At 43.3% G+C, this 18,044-nt stretch overlaps 8 protein-coding genes across 8 annotated transcripts; 3 read left to right on the forward strand and 5 right to left on the reverse strand.

Moving 5' to 3' along the window:
* Positions 1 to 598: 598 nt before the first annotated feature.
* Positions 599 to 1,505, reverse strand: O0I10_011897 (uncharacterized protein; the record flags this gene model as incomplete). The annotated part of the gene is made up of 5 exons (XM_058491856.1): positions 599 to 910; positions 970 to 1,038; positions 1,094 to 1,219; positions 1,297 to 1,440; positions 1,503 to 1,505. The coding sequence occupies 5 exons, from the start codon at positions 1,503 to 1,505 to the stop codon at positions 599 to 601; spliced, it is 654 nt and encodes a 217-aa protein (XP_058337344.1).
* Positions 1,506 to 1,622: 117 nt separating this feature from the next.
* On the forward strand, positions 1,623 to 2,892 carry O0I10_011898 (uncharacterized protein; the record flags this gene model as incomplete). The annotated part of the gene is made up of 9 exons (XM_058491857.1): positions 1,623 to 1,673; positions 1,745 to 1,779; positions 1,844 to 1,888; positions 1,948 to 2,055; positions 2,120 to 2,156; positions 2,218 to 2,313; positions 2,368 to 2,394; positions 2,453 to 2,570; positions 2,630 to 2,892. The coding sequence occupies 9 exons, from the start codon at positions 1,623 to 1,625 to the stop codon at positions 2,890 to 2,892; spliced, it is 780 nt and encodes a 259-aa protein (XP_058337345.1).
* Positions 2,893 to 2,973: 81 nt separating this feature from the next.
* On the reverse strand, positions 2,974 to 5,763 carry O0I10_011899 (uncharacterized protein; the record flags this gene model as incomplete). Its single annotated transcript, XM_058491858.1, has 9 exons — positions 2,974 to 3,108; positions 3,168 to 3,380; positions 3,447 to 3,617; positions 3,676 to 3,780; positions 3,848 to 4,108; positions 4,164 to 4,698; positions 4,775 to 5,477; positions 5,535 to 5,579; positions 5,631 to 5,763. 9 exons carry the CDS (start codon positions 5,761 to 5,763, stop codon positions 2,974 to 2,976), a joined length of 2,301 nt encoding a protein of 766 aa, XP_058337346.1.
* Positions 5,764 to 5,987: 224 nt separating this feature from the next.
* O0I10_011900 (uncharacterized protein) lies at positions 5,988 to 7,273 on the reverse strand (the record flags this gene model as incomplete). Its single annotated transcript, XM_058491859.1, has 6 exons — positions 5,988 to 6,179; positions 6,239 to 6,688; positions 6,771 to 6,838; positions 6,896 to 6,956; positions 7,012 to 7,097; positions 7,168 to 7,273. The coding sequence occupies 6 exons, from the start codon at positions 7,271 to 7,273 to the stop codon at positions 5,988 to 5,990; spliced, it is 963 nt and encodes a 320-aa protein (XP_058337347.1).
* Positions 7,274 to 9,988: 2,715 nt separating this feature from the next.
* O0I10_011901 (uncharacterized protein) lies at positions 9,989 to 11,290 on the reverse strand (the record flags this gene model as incomplete). The annotated part of the gene is made up of 3 exons (XM_058491860.1): positions 9,989 to 10,851; positions 10,913 to 11,033; positions 11,090 to 11,290. The coding sequence occupies 3 exons, from the start codon at positions 11,288 to 11,290 to the stop codon at positions 9,989 to 9,991; spliced, it is 1,185 nt and encodes a 394-aa protein (XP_058337348.1).
* A 253-nt stretch (positions 11,291 to 11,543) lies between these two features.
* Positions 11,544 to 13,735, forward strand: O0I10_011902 (uncharacterized protein; the record flags this gene model as incomplete). Its single annotated transcript, XM_058491861.1, has 8 exons — positions 11,544 to 11,604; positions 11,703 to 11,797; positions 11,871 to 12,041; positions 12,103 to 12,668; positions 12,746 to 13,065; positions 13,127 to 13,260; positions 13,312 to 13,452; positions 13,517 to 13,735. The coding sequence occupies 8 exons, from the start codon at positions 11,544 to 11,546 to the stop codon at positions 13,733 to 13,735; spliced, it is 1,707 nt and encodes a 568-aa protein (XP_058337349.1).
* A 120-nt stretch (positions 13,736 to 13,855) lies between these two features.
* Positions 13,856 to 16,819, reverse strand: O0I10_011903 (uncharacterized protein; the record flags this gene model as incomplete). Its single annotated transcript, XM_058491862.1, has 16 exons — positions 13,856 to 13,986; positions 14,042 to 14,102; positions 14,160 to 14,222; positions 14,274 to 14,405; positions 14,460 to 14,543; positions 14,606 to 14,716; positions 14,782 to 15,216; positions 15,274 to 15,447; positions 15,510 to 15,630; positions 15,680 to 15,750; positions 15,813 to 15,953; positions 16,018 to 16,233; positions 16,297 to 16,400; positions 16,458 to 16,580; positions 16,636 to 16,708; positions 16,772 to 16,819. The coding sequence occupies 16 exons, from the start codon at positions 16,817 to 16,819 to the stop codon at positions 13,856 to 13,858; spliced, it is 2,088 nt and encodes a 695-aa protein (XP_058337350.1).
* Positions 16,820 to 17,425: 606 nt separating this feature from the next.
* O0I10_011904 (uncharacterized protein) lies at positions 17,426 to 17,962 on the forward strand (the record flags this gene model as incomplete). Its single annotated transcript, XM_058491863.1, has 4 exons — positions 17,426 to 17,516; positions 17,569 to 17,715; positions 17,776 to 17,804; positions 17,864 to 17,962. The coding sequence occupies 4 exons, from the start codon at positions 17,426 to 17,428 to the stop codon at positions 17,960 to 17,962; spliced, it is 366 nt and encodes a 121-aa protein (XP_058337351.1).
* Positions 17,963 to 18,044: the final 82 nt, after the last annotated feature.

Consider the following 18,044-nt stretch of genomic DNA (forward strand, 5'->3'; position numbering starts at 1 on the left):
ATTGTAAAGTTTGGAGATACAGGCACCTTTATGTTTGTAAGCGTGATGCTATATGAAGAGTGGTCTTTGTTCATTGCGAAGTAGCTTGACCCTGATAGAGCGCAAGATGTGCAGGAACGTGTTTGTGTAACACACCTGTTTTGCATGATTGGAAGCGTCAATGGATGATATCTTATGCATTGTTTCGGAACAGGCACGTATTGGCAGTTAACAGCCACTTCCTTCCAATCCAAACTTTTGGTCATTCAATGGCATGTGAACGATGCTTCTGCTCCAAGCATTTATTTTCCTGATTCAATTGCCTTGATCCGAGCTGATTTGACTGAGCTACGGTCAAAGAGAGATTACATCAGCCCATAAACGCAGCATGCATAGCTATCTCACCGGACGTACCTTTGTTTGGGTGTAGCTAAGCCAAATCAGCCCGCATCAAGGCAATTGAATCATGGAAGTAATATCTGCAGCAAGAGCATTGTTCTCATGCAAGTGTAATTAAAACCATCCCATGTCTTTACTACCATTATGCTATATGATGTAAACCGCTACCATTTGCGAAAAAGTTGTGATAGAAAGGTTGCAAAGCAACAAGGTGATTTCATTATTGCAAATACTGGCTAACAAAAGCGGCATCATCAATACTAACAACCTCGACCCCATTGTCTTGGAGCTCTTGCATTGTTGATTCAAAGTCGTTTGGAGAAACGGCACGGGTGCCTTCCTTGACGAGGATGGTCTTGAAACCAAATTTCACAGCATCGAGGCATGTCATCTTGACGCAGTAGTCAGCTGCCAATCCCACGACGATCACCGTATCCACGAAGTTTTGATAGAGGATCTTTGCTAAGGAGGTGATTTCATGATAATCATTGTCGGCGAAAGCGCTGTAGGAATCAACATGGTGGTTTTGTCCCTAACCTACCTCGTCAATGAAACCATCATGATGAACAAAACAACCTAATATATATATACCTTGTTGACAATGTAATCGATCCTGCCACTAAGGATGTCTTTTGCCAGCTCTGCACCAGTAGATCCTTGCTGTATGCATACATGAAAATGAGTCATTGATATTTTATATAAGGGATCAACGTACCACGCAGTGTGTAGGCCAAAGGATTTGCTGCGACTCACGTCCACGATACTCGAATTTGATTTGCTCAAATGGTTGCTTATCCGCATGATTAGATGCAAAGCTGATATGGTTGGATGGATGCCAATCCTATATGCAATGCCATGAACAATCCATTCCACAAGTTCAAAGCGTAGAGGTGATTCTATATATCCATGATGACATACCTTGGAGGCAACAACAATGCGATCCTTGGTGTCGTTGATAAGCCTGAGCACTGCTGGCATAATTTGACTCGCGTTGGGTACAGCCAGGGAACCCTTTTCCATAAAGTCGTTTTGAATATCCACAAGAAGAAGAGCAACAGGAGCCTGGATCAGCAAGGTTAAAATGAGTTCGCATGGAGGTTGTCCATTGTTCCATGTGGGCTTACCATGGCAACAGCAGCAGCAGGAGCAAGGAGAACGCGGGGTTTGTAGGAACAAAGAAGACACGGTCGACTCGTCTCGTTGGATCTTTATTTCTTTCTTGTCACCCGTCAAACCACCACACAATGGACATTGAGCAGTTCTTTAAGAATTGTCGCAACGTATTGGATGCCCATGTAAACGCTCGGCAACACTGAGAGGATGGCGCAACACGCGTACTCACACACCTTGCGCTTTCCATTTGCAGCATGATCGTCGTGAACGTATTATCAAACTGTCAAGGTATACACATATCCCGAAACAACGGTTTTATCGACACGAACTTGTACTCAACAACGATGGATAGAGATATCACGGCTCAGAGCAAAAAGATGATCTTTGCTTTACACAGGTAGAGGTCAAGGGTATACGACGCGTCTCTAGGTCGGCTAAAGAAGAATTATCATGTAGAGCTATTCAACGTGGTACCGATTACAAGGAGGCAAAGTCAAAGCAGGATGAGATCATGGGCTTATTTCGACAACTTGCACCTGAAGTGGAGGGTCCCAATTATGAGAGGTGAGTAAAGTGATGGATCTATCAGCCAAAAATGCACTAACATGCGTACGTATCATTGACGTAGATATGCCAGGAGCTTCGCTGGTGCGTTTGAGGAATTTGTAAGTAGTACGCGAGCTCATTTATTCTAGCAGTTGACCAACACACTCTTTTCTCTTTCAGATCGAAGGCATTGCATTCTTCCATTATCTTGAAAAGGGCACGTTGATCACTAAAGAGGAAGTGGATAACTATTTCAAGGATGAGGAAGGAAAGCAGGCAAGTTGTGAAATCGTGGGGATACCTGGTTCTCTTTAGTAACTTGGATTTTAGTGGATCGAAGTACGAGCCCAAGATTATGTGAGTTGTGTGATCCATGATTTTCGCACAAGGGGATGTTACTTAACTTTGGTGTTAGGTGTTGGGCTTGGCTGATTTCACTGGCGAGTTGATGCGTTACGCTATATCAGCTGTTACATCTGGGAATTACAAGCATGCCATGGATATCTGCACGCTGTTACGGAATATTAGCACAGGTATGACGGAGGATACATTTTATCATATAGGAGCGAGCGTCTCTTAACATGATGTGTAGATTGCGAGATGCTTGCCGGATCATCATTACCGATATTGAACAAAAAGATGGGAGCAATGCGAGCAAGCGTTGGAAAGGTTGAACGAGGCAAGTATATAGCAACATCCATTACACTATATCTTTTGACCTTACACGACATGATGACAGCTTGCTATGCATTTCAAATCCGAGGAAGCGAGTATCCCAAGGAGATGTATCAGAGCATTATCCGCGATCAGCAAGCACGGTTTGAAGAAGGACGAAAAGGAGACGATGATGCTTGATATAGCAGTAGTGGTTGGAATTTTATAATACAGCAAACAACATTGTGCATTATTGATGTTGGGGAAGGATTAGAATGATGGCTACCAAATCGTGCACTTCTTCTTTGGATTCATTGGGCTGCCAACAGGGCATTGGAAGGCTTCAGCAAAGGGTGGGAAGTTTTGCATTGCGGCATTAACGCGCACCTCGGGTGGTGCATGTGCGTCTGTATAAGCCTATACAGCATAACGTTAATCCACTGCCTATGTTGTTCATATCCTCTAAATCGACTCACGCGATGCAATGCATATTGGGGTTGTGATTTAGCGCACCATGTTCTTGCAGCACCGAAAAAGAATAATTGCTCTGGAGTGAGCTCTGAATGTGGAAGTTTGATGTATCCATCCAACTCGTTCTTAGTCAATGCTTCATCCGCCCATACCCCTTGAAGGGATTTGTATGCAGCAGCCAGACCACCATTGTCAGCCACGTTCTCACACAATGTGAGCTATACATACAATGAACCATTGTTATGAGCTTGTGCGTAATGATTAAAGAGATCCAGTATACTAACCTTCCCATTTACATTTGCTTCTTCATCATTGGGTCCTATTACCTTGAATTGGTTGTATTGATCAATAAAGCATTTGGCTTTCTCATCAAACATTTTTGCAGTATGGTTCGTCCACCATTGTTGAAGTTGTCCATGGCTGTCAAATAAGCGACCTGTATCATCAAATGCATGCTACACGTATACCTTTAGCGCGTGACATCTCCAAATCCATGTATGCATTTATACGTACCGTCAACTCGTGGCCAATCAACACGCCAATAGTACCATAGTTGATGGAAGCTAATGCGTTTGCGTCATATACCGGGTGTTGAAGGATGCCTGCAGGGATCACAATCTATGGAAGGGGGAAAAATTCAGCGCATGTAAACAACGTCAAGACATCAATGACCCTATGTACATACAGCGTTAAGAGGACGTATTTGAAAAGCATTGCCAGTATGTGGATATACAATACGCCAATCGTTTTGATCAGCCGGCTTGCCCACTTTCACCCATCGTTGACCTTGCAAAAAGCGCGCTATTGCAAGTTCATCTGCATAAAAGTCGTTGTTGTTGTCATGTATGGCATCATGCAATGTTCGATAATGGGCATGTAGGGATGATGGTGAACGAATATCTGGGGATATGGTGTTGTATCCAAGGAAATGACGGAGCGTACCCAACTACGACATGTCATATCATCAGTGGCATGATGCAGGACGCTTTATGATGGTTTACCTTATCAAGTGCTTCTTTGCGTGTGCTCTCATCTAGCCATTCAAGAGCCGTTACACTTTTGATCCATGTATTGTGTATGTTAGTGACAAGATCATCAAAATGGGCACGCTTGTCATCACCACCAAACGACTTCATCACAAAGTAACGCCCCACAAGATGACCAAAGCCAATGTTGGTTCTCGCCACACATATCTCCTCTCGGCTCCTAAGGTTTGAATTCCCTGTTTTCACTTTTCCATAAACCTTTTGTAACAGCTTTTGGGTCTCGGTATCCAATGCTGCGATCCATCGAAACATCAGGTGTAATAAAAAGTAATCCTTCAAAGCCTCATCAGACACCTGGTCGTCTTGAGTTATCCATGCGACAAGTTGTTCCAAATACGATGGAGCATACACAATGACTTTTTCAGGCACGTCAACATCACCAGGTATAAAATGACGTAGGTATTGTTGCCAGGCAATGATGGGATATTTGGTTGTCAATGCTTCCAACGTCATGGGGTTGTGCCGTTTCATAGGATCCATGAGGTCTTCACTGAAATAAAGCTTGGTTTTAGAAAAAGTAATGCTCTCTTCTTCCCACTATGTAAGGAGAAGGATTGTGTACATACGCTTCCGTTGCCATGGATGCAATTTTCGTTTCCACGTCAACGGCACGTTGCACCATTGCTATGGTTTGCTCTCGATTTTCATGCAGCTGTAAATCAACTTGATGCGCCTTGTCGATCCATAGTTGTTTATCTGGAGAGAGCACACGTGTGACAAAGTCAACCAATCCTTCCTGATAAGCTGCAAGTCTTTCGGGTTGGGTGTAGTATCGCTTAGATCCCAAAGTCAATCCAGGCTGGCTAATGACAATGGCGTATTCTTTTGGGCTCGCATCGTTGGGTACCACATCAAACGTAATTAATGGACTTGTACCTTCCTCTGCAGCCTGTATAACCAAATCCGTCAAAAATTTCAAGCGTAAAGGAGAAGGCGAGGATACAAAAGAATCATCTTTGTCTTGCTTAATGAACCGCATAGTCCCTGATGCTGCTTCTTCATCACCACTTGGCATACTCTTGGCAAGCTTAGATAGCTGGTCGTAAATAGGAGATGGCCCACGTTCGTTCAACGTGTCCGTATCCATGCACGAATGATAAAATCGCTGCATCGTCTCGAACATTGTCTTATCCATGTCACGATCCTCTATTGTAGATGTAAATTGACCAGCTGTCATATCTTGTTGGAGCAAATCTTCATAGCTTTGTTCAAGTATCCCTTGGATAATGAGAGAGTTTTGCTGATTGATGTCGCCAAACGTGCTTCGTTCTTGTAAAAATCAGATCCATGGCTCATAATTTCATGATCTAATTACATTGCCGTTACCTACACGACCATCAGGTATGCTTGCATGCTTGATCCAGTTACCACCTTATTAAGAATGTTAGCGTTCGAATAGCGTTGTAACCTTGTAGTGCTTACAAGCATATTGATAAAAGTCGTTGCATGGATCGACGTCATAGTTGATATAATCAGAAAGCGATTGTCCTAGTTGTATACATGTATTCGTAGTGCATTCGGGAATTTGGCTTGCATTCAAAGTGGATCGCAGCATAGGAATGTCAAAGTTAACGAAAGAAGTCGCGTTGTAAAGGGGAAAAGGAGACCTTATATATACGACACTTTTGTGTTATGTACATCTCATGCAGCATGCATGCTGTAACGCCAAAATCAGGGGGATGATAAAAACCAGAACCTTTGTTCATCCACTAAAAGAACCCATCTATGCACGTGATGCAACTAACAACAACGACCTTTTTGTTTCTTTTCTATGTTTTATTAATTGGATGAGAGAAGGGGACGTCTTTCATCTGATGTCGACCTTGATCGCATGTCAGCGAGTTTCTCTTTGGTATGATTAAATTTCCTCTCTGACCACTTTTTCAATCCATGTAGGATGGGGATTTGAACTTCCTTTACACGCTCTGTACGTAATCGATGTTTGGTATCAATCACGGCGTGCAAGCATGACTACAATGAAGCATGTTTTAATCCACCATAGTACGCACAAACAATTTCATTCTTCTTACCGCCACCACACCCAAAACGGCAATGCCTGAACTAGCAGTGATCATAAAAGAAATGATTTCTTGGTATCGCACCGCATTCCAAATCGGTGCTCCTCCTAAAATTTGACCTGTCATGGTTCCTGGGATAGTGATTAAGCCGACAATGGACATGCGGTTGATGGTAGGAAGCATAGCAAGCCGCACAGCATCAATGGCAATGGATCTTGAAGCTTCAAAACGTGTGGCACCAAAGGAAAGGTATGTTTCAATCCGGCTTTGGTTTGAAGTGAGCTCCGATAAACACGCATTCAAGCTAACAGCCATAGAGCTTGCAGTGATGCCTAGTAATAGGCCAATGGATGGAATAAAGACTTCAGGTAACCAAAAGTTTTGCTCTCTCATGGCATAGCGTGTGCCAACGATCCCGATAAATAAGGTCGAGAATGCCGTGTTGACAAGCACGGACATAAACTATATGCATTGTTGTTGTTGTTATTATTCATGCATCACGAGAACCCCTCTTTCCCCCGCCCCATTTGACCTTCCATCTTACCATCCCACTCCAAGCTTGATCAGCCTTGTCATAAACAGTTTCATACGTGCTGAGAAGTATAAGCACAGCTGATATCCTCGGTAGTTAATAGGATAGCTACTCGTGAAATTGTATACATGGCTTACCCGTTAAAAATGCAACATAGTATGGGCTTTTGGCTTCAAAGACGTCTTGAAGAATCAAGCCCTGATTGATGATGATGAGGACGATGCGTAGTATACATGAGATGGGTAAAACGTACCATGACGCTGAGCTGAAGTATACAGCGTACGGAGCTGATAATGAGTGGGATCTCCAATTTTAATTGCATCATGACCGAAATAACCACTATCGTATCAATGACATGAATGCATGATTCAACAATGGCTGCATGGCTTGTTTTTGTCGCTGTTTTTACCATTCACCAAGATAAATGTGGAGGCGACACCTACATTCCACCATGTAAAGTTGGCTGATATGCGGCCCCCGTCACCGCCAAAGATGACCATCCACAAGTCTGTCATTGTTGTTTTTTGTCGAAAAAGACGTATGTAGACGTGAATAAAGAGGAGGAGGATGTCAGTTATGACGCGCGGGAACAAATGAAAAACGGCATCAATGGGTGATCGGCTGCATAAATATCCCCGAACATCCCTTCGGTTTCACTTTTCACATATTACCATATAATGATGGGTGAAACAAGGAGTTTTCTACCTGCTTGAACACCTTTTTACCATGCTTGTATGTTGTTCATCAAATAAAAACCTGCTCGCATGCCGCTATTGGGAGCCCACGAATTTGCTGGTTGTGGGAAGCGTCATAGTTGCATCAATGTATGGGATCAACATGATAATGACGACACACATCCTCCTCCTGCCGAGAAAAAAAAGTCCTGGCATAGACGTGTTACAAACATGCTCTTGTTCTGCTGACCCTATATACCCTCGTGTGCACGACTTGACAGATGCACATGACAAGAAACAAGGCGGCTTTTATTTATTGAACCGGCAAAGTGATATCCAAGATTGGATGAGGTGGGGGGGGGGGTTCTCAAGGTCAACGTAGGCAACGAAAAAGGGGGTTGGGTACAATAATGGATAAGAGGTTGTCTTGCAACATCTTTCTTTTAGCTTTGCACAAAAGACAATAAGGTTATTAATTCTCCTCATGCATCATCTCAAGTCGACTTGAGATTGCTCTTTGGGTCACTTTCCATTTGTAGCTTTTATTATATACCGCGTCAAAGGTGGACGCATTGGGTTGGGCTCATGGTGATAAAAAACGACTATTGTGTGGTGTACCTAACACAACCACAGTGTGTCTCGCTCCAATCTCAGATGCAAGGTGTTGTACTGCTGTGACTTTAGACTCTTAAATATGACAGCTTTATTGGGGGCATTCTGATAAGTATATGGGTTGATAGTTATACAATAATAACTGGCGCTGAGGATCGTTTGGGGATGGTTGATTTGTATGTGATTGTTGACGACTAACGTTTTTGGCATTAAATGATTTGAAGCTTCCTCTTGAGCCGCGCTTTTATTCTCACTGGGGTAGGACTCCTTGGGTGGGTGTCACCTCATGTTACTAAAAAACGCTTGTACTCCTATATGTAATAGAACTTGTTCATGTACATCAACAAGCGCGTGATCTCCAGGAATATGAAGACAAGGCAGCTCGTATACGTCAAATTGTAAAGGATGGCCTGCTGCTTGAGAAGCTTGCATAAAATTGCCAAGCCGTGTTTGAAGCATAGCATTAGCATCCGTTTGCTCTCGCTCTTGTGGTGATGAAGCTGTCGTACAACCAATGTAGCGTACGAAGACATCTTGGTTGCCTTGTATACCAGCAAGGATACTGTTGTTGAAAGCTTGCACTAGGAAGACCGTAAAGATGTTGACCTATAGAGGGGTTCAGTAAATCACCTAATACCAATAGAATGCTTTAATAAAACATACCTTCCATCTGCATGCATACCCAAACTCTGCAATGCGAAAGCTTGGGATGTTTTTGAGCTCCAACGGCCTATCGATCCCTTCAATGATCCACCCGTCGTCTCCAAAAAGGCCGAACGAAAGGACAAGAGAAAAAGAAAAGCTTGTGCAACCCCCAAGTTTCGCTCATTCCATTGTACGAATTATCAACTCGAAGCTGAGCGAGCTCCTCGCTACGACTTGGTTGGCTGTAGGTCATGTGGATCAGAGCAAAGAGCTGTTTTTGCAGCTCCTTGGCCCTTGTCAACCACTGCTTTCCTTCATCATGATTCCAATCGATTATACCATGGTCAATTCCGTCAATCATCTTTGATCAGGCCACAGTATTGTTCATAAGACTTATGAGGATGGCTCCATTGATGCGATGAAATTGGTTTTGGGCTTCTTCCAGAAATGAGTAACCTGGTGTGCGCTTTGCCATCGATGTCAACGAATTCATCCGAGAAGTAAGCCATTTAAATGTCTCTGTTCTCTTGTAAGCAAGCGAGCATCTCCCTCTTGACATTGATCTTGATCCCCTTTTTTCACCCAATAGGCAATCACGCGAAAACCGTAAAAGTAAAAACCATCCGATTGGATCGGTACAGTGCTGACAACATTCTCCCGTGGAATGTCAGGGTGAACGAAAAAGTCTAGGTCATGACGAGGATAATGCCTATAATCCATAATCAGACAAGCTTTGAATGATAGTTCCCTGTAGATCTTACCTTTTTCTTTCCTTAAGGCTATCGAGGGGAGTCTTTCCTTTGGGTCTCTTCGCGTGTCGAGAAATCGTGAGGTACTACACGCGCCATTCATTAAAGACCACGTGCTTGATGCTTGTCAGGACATGAAATAAACGAGGATCCAATCAGAGAATAGGTCTATTTCTTTGTCCACGTGGCCGAACGCATGATACTCTTCATTGATGGTGTAGTAGTATAGGAAAGCAAATAAATGTTCATGTTCTTCTCAGACAAAGAATAGCCGACGACCTTTCCACCCACCTCCTCTCTAACATGTGTGCATTCAACAATCAAATGATCTGGAAAAGAAAAAGAATGAATAATAAAAAAATACCAAAATATATACATAAGAAGAATTGGGAATGGGTTGTGTTTGTTAAAAGAGGGAGTTACGACGAGATGTGAGATGGATGAATGGATTGGGAGGTGGGGTGGGGTATGATGGGGTGGGTGGTTGTGGTGGTTGTGGTGGTTGCTATGGATTCATGGTTGCGATGGAAATGGGATATCGGAGATTCTTTTACCCTTGTTCCTTTTTGACACTGGATTCACAGTAATTGTGAGCCGATGCAAAAGGTCGTGGTCGACGTACTGCAGCTACATGCGGCTTTCTTGTAGGGAACGATTTACGATTGGGGTTCTTCAAATCCAACAAAAGGATGCCTGTGGGTGACATGCTATTGGGTGTTTGATCTTGCTGTTCCTGTTTCAAATGTTGTTGTTGTTGATGAGGTTGCAAAGCAGCTGATCTTTGTAGTTTGGCACGAAGGGCTTCCATAACCTTTCCATGATCAAGCTGTGGTTCTTCAGGAGCCGTGGTTTGCTGTTGCTGCTGTTGCTGTTGCTGTGGTTGTTGTTGCTGTTGCTGCTGTGGTTGTTGTGATTGTTGTTGCTGTTCATCATCTGATAGCTGTTGTTGTTGAGATACACGCTTATTTCGTTTGTTGGTGGATGTTTTTGGAGGACCTTTTCGCTGTGATCTCGTTCTTGAAAGAGTTCTTTTGCATGGTCTTTCACGCGGAGCTGCATGTGGCGGTGGTGGTGGCGGGGATGGTGGCGTCAACGAATCCGTATGAGTAGTTTGTGTATTGGGTGTTGTGGTGGCGTTGTTGTTGTTGTTGGTGGTGGTGGGAGTGGCGATGGTTGGCACATTTAAGCTGTTACGTTGACTCGAATTTGCTTTTTGTTTGCTTGGTTCAGGAGATGACGAGATCGTCAGTTGCTCAAAAGGCACATCAAACATTGTATAGGGCGAAGGTGGTGGCATGAAGTTTGTAGGTGAAGGTGAAGGAGGTGTCTTATCGACATGCTGTGACATCATTGGTAGATTGCTGCCGCCGTTGTTGAACCAAGCTTGCGGCGCCTCATTATTCCCAAGCGCGTCTGCCAAACAAAAAAAGCGATTAGATGATTTACCTGGAAATAACAATGATAATAAACTTACCAAATCCTTCAATCAAATCACTCGTACGACGACTATGTTGACTGCTTCCTTCGAGCAAATCAAGGTACTTTGCTTGTAAACGAGCTTCTTCAGCCAACCGTATCTCCTCTGCTGCGCGTCGCTATAAGGGGTATTTGTCATGAGTTGCAAAGTCGAGTGAAATGGGGATGTATTTACTTTGTCTTCCTCGGCCTTTGCCATAAGAATGTGTTTTAAAAGTTCAGTGTCATGCTGATAACGTTCGAGGATATCGGCCACACCGAGATCGGCTAGGCTGTTCGGGCGGCTTTCATAAGGAGGAGCAGGATCGATGACTGGTTTCAAAGGATCAGCTGATGGTTGTGGTTGTGACCAAAGTGATGGATAATTTGGATTCATGTAATATAATGAAAAAGAGGACGAGAGAAAGAAAGAAAGAGAGGGTAAGAAAGAAAGGAAAAAAAAAAGTAGTGGGAGAAAAGGAAGAAAAGGGAAAGAAAAAAGGGTCGTACTCTCTTTGCTCTTTCAGTTGTAATCTTACATCACCTGGCTTGCTGCAGCAAGGTTTGAACGCCGCTCACCTGCTTTGCTGCTGCACTTGTTCATTTGTGTGTGACAGGCTCAACCCCCTCTATTCTTTGTCCTTTTGATTATGTCTTGTTCCATAACTGAAGCTATCAAGGAACCCTTGAAAGTCATCGACACCTTGTTCGGTATACAAATCAACACACCACGCTCTCTCTCTTCGAATCGCAACGTGCATTAACCTGATCCCTCTCTCTCTCTCTCTTTTGTTTTATTGCAATAACAGCCGACTACATTCAAGATCCTGCAGCTACTCCCAATGCGTTTGATCCTTCGCAGACATTTGCCGATCTGTTTGCCAATGAGGAAGCACGTTCACAGGCAAGTTCCTTATTCATTCTTTTGGACCGTACAATAAACGAGAATAGCAGTGGCTGAATATGTCATTCCACAGATTCCTTCCATAAATAACACGCCTGTGAAACAACTTCCTAAAAATACGTTGGTGCGTTTCCGATGCATGGTTCAGGACACTGGTTTGGGACAAGAGATGTTCGTATCAGCTTATAAGGATCAAGACAAGGTCATGTGTTATCGATACACTGAAGATCCCGTCGATGTCAATGTATGTATCACTTGAACCCTTTCGGAATTTGGATCGTTTTCAGTAACCGTTTTCTCTCTAGTTTGACATTCATGATATCCCAAGCGACTATCTTAGCGAGCGTACTCTTGTGTATTGTGTATCGCCACCTGGAGAGACTCAATGGTTGAAGCGTCGTCTTTACAAGGAGAAGGAGGGTCTTGAATCGGCTATGGATCAATTGCATATTTCTCAACAAGATCAACAACAACAACAACCACAGCACAAAAAGTATCCACTTCCAAATACGCCCCACGTATCCGCTGCTGTCAAGTTTTACGCGTCAGCTGATTCCCTCAGGGTCGGTCAACTTGTTGATGTCATTGGTGTTCTTGGCCATCACGAAGCACCAGAAGAAGGATCCATGCAGCATGATGCCATTGAACAAGCTGGATTCGATGCTTCTCATTTATCTTTGGAGAACATTCCTGTTGTGCATGCGATTACTTTTCGTTCATTGGATGAGGGATCGAAGAAAAAGGCCTTTGATTCTCAACAAGATTTGCCTCACCATGATATTCGTGCCAAATTGATTGATTACCTATCGACGGTCTTGGGTGGTGACAAGCTGGCTGCTGAATTCTTATTGTTATCCCTTGTCTCACGCGTGTAAGTAAACGTCCCGTCCCATCCCATCCATGCTTCCTGTGGCTGCGCGCGCTAATAGGGGTCCGTTCGCACTTTAGAACCGCAAAGAACCGAGGTGTCAAAATTGGCCATTTCACACTCAATCTTGTCAATTTCCCCGATACAGCGGCGGCAAAACAGTCGGCAAGCAACATGTACGCGCCTCAGAACAATGCAACCAAGCTCCTCGCATCGCTTTTGGAAACACTCGTGCATCATTGTGTCGCATTGCCGCTCAGCATTGATTTATTGAACAAATCCAACTTTTCTCCAAAGAGTGTCAATGAGAATCTCGAGGCTGGTATGCTTCAGTTGACAAATGGTACAGTGGTCCTCGTCGATGAAACGGCTCTTACAGAAGGCAAATTGGGTGATACAGGTAATATGATACATTGTCAAGGTGGTGTGGCCACGTGATGATTGACCATGGATTGAATTAGGTGTTCGAAATGTGCAGGCCCTGTCGAATATCATCAATCATCAAAGCTTGAGTTACATCTTCCCATACAGCCAATTCGACTTTGATACTGATCTTGTCGTACTCACCTTGTCTCATGGCAAATCCATGTTGCCGGTATGTCATGACATGTTTTTATCAACACACGCACTCACTCTTTATTGTTAGAATCATTGCACTTTGCGTATTGAACCCCAATACAACTTGGATGAGCTGCCTCCCATGGATGAAGACATGTTGGATTATTTCAGAATGTACATTGAAGACCTTCGACATGCTGAATATGAGATTCCAGAACAAGTATCCGAGGTAAGGGAACAACGATTTTGGATAGACAAGGCAATTCAATCGCTCACACACATGCTCTCTCTAGTATATTCAAACGACGTTCGTAAACGGCCGTAAAACAGCATCTGCTAATGGAACCCCATTGCCATCACAAGATGATTTAATGTTGCGTGTGAGTCTCGCAAGAATGGTGTCTTTATCTTTTGGTGAACGTGTATTGAGCAAGGAATCGTATGATCATGCAATGCGGTTGGATACCAGTCGAAAGGCACGAACAGGCACTCAAACTACCGGTGAAAAATGAAATGCTTTCTTTGTAACTAATCTATAGTAATTCTATTCTCTTTTTTTATCCTTGCCCTACATATACATCATTGTTCATTTCTTCATCAGGAGCTCTGTTCCAATAAAAGTTCTTCTTGCATCACTTACGCTTTTTACATGCTTCAATGGCATTGGCAACCTTGGCCGACCCACTGTCAACATAATAGACAAACTCGAGTGCACGTTGTTGGGTTTCCTTTGGTAAATCAATAAAGGGTCCAAATAGTTCTCCTACAAAAGCAATGTGTAAGAACGACGATCATGGTGGTGCTGGATCCAAGCTTACCTTTGCTTGCAATGTTCACGTAAAAGAAGGGTACCAGGGCTAGTTCAGTTGCTTCGAGAGACTATAGTCGGATTGGTTAACAACATGGCATACATTTCAACCGCGTTTGCACACCTACCTTTTTCTCAAAGATATCTTGATCACTGCGTTTGGCAGCTTCACACAAAAAGTTAACGATAACCTAGCAATAGTGTAAGTAAAAGGAATCCACAACATTGGTCTTTTTACTTACAGCACTTGTTTCAGGATGGCTTGTCTTTAGCTGCCAAAGTGTCTTTGGTAATCCGAAAATCCAGTTGTTCATAAGGGTACGATAACGATCATCAAGCACAAATCGGCCGTTATAACTAGGACTTGATTGGACCTGCTTTCCATGTAAATACGACTACTCCTTTACATAATCAATGATAAGACTTACCAGGTATGTGCCAATCAAAAACTCCAATGCCGTTCGTTTCAACCCTGAATGGGCATGGCAGCGTTGATAATAATCCATAAATGTCTATATATATACACTTCAAGTGTGAGTTCGGTTGTTGATTTGCATGAATTGTGTATACCGACCTTGAACATAGTGTATTGGTTTTTCCTATCAAGACCATTCAAGAAGCCCCATACAGCGGGTAGCAGTGCAGATAAATCATCTTCTTTAAAGTTGGACGATGTCCTTTCCTCCTATTGAAAGAAAAAAGATCAGCCTTTCTCTTTTCAATATCCTTCCCCAGGAGCTCAAACTTTACCTCATAACCCAAAAGACCTAGCACATGATCCACCACCTTGTCGACCCATTCCAAATGATCTAGGCTCTCTTTTCCTCCTCGTGCTAACTTGGCAAGCATGTACAACGAGGTCAACTCGCATGTTTCAATATTCATTTGTCGGAGTAACGCATTGGCCTTGGGACCACCATCACCAAGAACGTCTGCACCATAGGGGAAATACACCACGAAATGTTTCAACAAGTGATGGCAGTGTTTCTCAATCCAGGCATCATCCACCGAGTGAAGCTCGTCACTGCTTACTAAGGCTCGCCATAGCACCAATGTCAAATGAAGGACGGCACTCAAAAGCTGTAGTGCTGGTGTCAATGTGATGGTACTGCTCGTTGCAAATACGGTAGGTGCAGCATCCAGCCACGTGCTTAATAAAACCGGTTGAAAAGTCTCAATGAGGAGCTAATGATATTTTTGTTAGCACGTAGCACACACGTACTCGAGTAATCTCGTTCTTACCTTGACCCTCATTTTACCATCCTCATTTGAATCCATGCCAAGGACTTCGTCAGTTTCCTTGTTATTAGCATTCTTGGGACCAGCAGATTCGAAAAGGTTCAAAGTGGGGAGAGCTGAATTGGACAAGTAAGGAGCATAGGATACCAATTTGGGATGCGTGATTTGGCACGTTGTCTGAAAAAAGTCCATTGTCAATTAGATAAAACATTACTCTCTTTTCTCATTTCATCACGAACCGTTTTCTTTGTATCCCATCGAACCAGATTTTGTGTCGAACATGACTTGAATTGCTCTATCTTCCTCCTGAATCCTTCCTTTGCTTGTACATGATCCAAAAATGCATCCAGGAACCATAATCTTAATCATTCATGTTAGAGAGAGATATAACTCATCTTTTGAAACCTACTTGTCTTGATCCCTTTGTGCCAATCCAGCTTGTAAAAATCTTGATAAACTTTCCACTGGACCCAGTTTACTCTGTATTGATCTATATAAGTTGCCTTGTTCCCATCATCATACCCAACGCGCGTAATAGCTACCTTGTGTAAATGCAAATGTGATTTGGCGGCAGCTGCCTTTGCTGATTCAGCATTAGTGATTTTTGATCCTCCAGCGATACTGGAACCAGCATGGTCATTGGTCGACGACACCGAAAGCAGGCTCATGTAGATACCCACCACCTAGCCAATTGGATAACGGTGAGAGGTCACGTGACTTTTGGCAAGGAATGATCCCACTACTTACTCGATTCCAAAACCTTGACACAACCACTTCAGGTGCAAGCGATACCCATAAATCCATCAATTTGACTGCATCATTTCGAATATCCTCAAAGATGTGTGACATGGCTGAACACGTGTAGATGATAAGTAGCGGTAAGAATGGCTGGATATCTGCTTTCTTGATGGAAGGGAATGTCTCTTGCAAAAATCCAAGCAATGCTTTCCGAACATCACGATCCTAATTCACACATTAGATACATGCATGTCTTTTGATCCCTCAGCCATCCTCACAAACACTCACATCATCGATCAATAATTTCAGGATACCATTCACCACTTGGCCAAGAGAAGCAGTAATCAGCGTTGGATGGCTACGATAAAGCTCTTCAAGACCACTGATGGCATCTATAAAAACAACAACATGAGCACATGATGATAGAAGCAATAGCGGACGTTTGATACCTTTTCGTACACCAGCATTATAGTGCTTCAACTGAGACAAGACGTCGTTGAGTGTCAGGTTGCGGCTCGTCGTAGCGAATCGGGACTTGTCCTCGGTAATGCTTTGGTTGGGAAGTGCAATGCCTTTCAAGATCCATTGTTAATAACAGCACAACAAGGGGGCGATCGACCGATTTACTTTTTGATCTGAACGTGGTGTCTGTATAATTGTCGGGCAACGCCTTCTTCTTGCCAACCTTGAGCTTCTTTTTCTGCATATATGTGAACCCGTGAAATGTCAGTAAAGTCAAAGTGGTATTGCATTGGCTACATGCCTTGAAGTCTTCATTCTTTGCTTGGCGTTTCTTTTTGGCGTTTGGCATAGTGCTGGTGGTGGAGGTGTGGAAGGAGGATGAAATGAAATGGGCGAGTGGGATTTGCTTCCCGAAAATGCCTTCATTGGCTGGAGGCTTGCAACACTGGCCTTGTGCCACTGACACCAAAACCTGCATAAAGTAGAGCATCCGCGTATCAATCAAAGTATACTCGAGCTAAGGTATGATTGACCACACCCTGCAGCATGGTATACTATGCTAACTCGAGATATGGTCAACGCGTTGCCTAGCTACCATCTCCCAAGGATACCGTTGCTTTGAATTTCACATCACAATGGGTATTGAAGCATAAATAGATTTAGACAAGAAGCCAATGTTTAGTATAAAATGACCAATGCTTGGTTCCTACGATCGTATAGACAACCCCTAGCTAGCATAAACTCGAAATAAAAGTAATCCTGGCTGGCACCATCATCGACAAAGTGGGGTTTCTTTGTTCTCGAGAGTATCCAAGGGCATAAGGTTGTTGTATTCAAAGGCTTTAATGACAATGACAGCTGAATCCATGTTGCTAGCACTTGTAAGAGTTGTCTTGAATGAAGACGACGCCATACACTGATTCGTAGCGTACACATGCAGGACCTAAGCTGGATGATGGGTTACACAGGAATTTCAACGACTGGAGATTGGACAACGCGTACTTTTTCTTTCAACCTTGTTGCCATCATGAAGCTCGTTCACATTGGTAAGGGTGACATGGCTTTGACCCACGGTAGAAAATAGCTAACAGCGCGTAGTCATTGCCAAGTTCAAGCCTGAAATCAGCGAAGAGATTCGTCAAGAAGCTTGTAACCATGTTCTCCGCCTCAAGAATGATATTCCTCAGATCCTGACGTGTACTGCAGGCAAGACTTTCACCGAGAGAAGCAAGGGATATGAATGGGGTAATGTATAGATTGAATAGAAAGGATGAAAGAAACATGTCTAATATACATTATGTATAGGATGGGTCGTTGAGCTTGAGAAGAAAGAGGTATGTTCATGGAACAGCATGATGATGATGATGATCATTCTCATTGATATTGAATATAGGATTTACCCGTGTATGCCGAGCATCCTGCCCATCAAGGCTTTTTGACAAAGTACAAGCATATGTTTGAAGACTTGATTGCTCTCGATTACATGTGTTAGGTTAGAAGTCCCATTCGCTTGATACATAAAATGATTATCCCATGCGAGACAATTTCCTTGCTGGTTGCCTTGGCAATGTATT

The sequence above is a fragment of the Lichtheimia ornata genome, assembly GCF_029851405.1.
Source record: "Lichtheimia ornata isolate CBS 291.66 chromosome Unknown scaffold00104, whole genome shotgun sequence".
Classification (NCBI taxonomy): Eukaryota; Fungi; Mucoromycota; class Mucoromycetes; order Mucorales; family Lichtheimiaceae; genus Lichtheimia; species Lichtheimia ornata.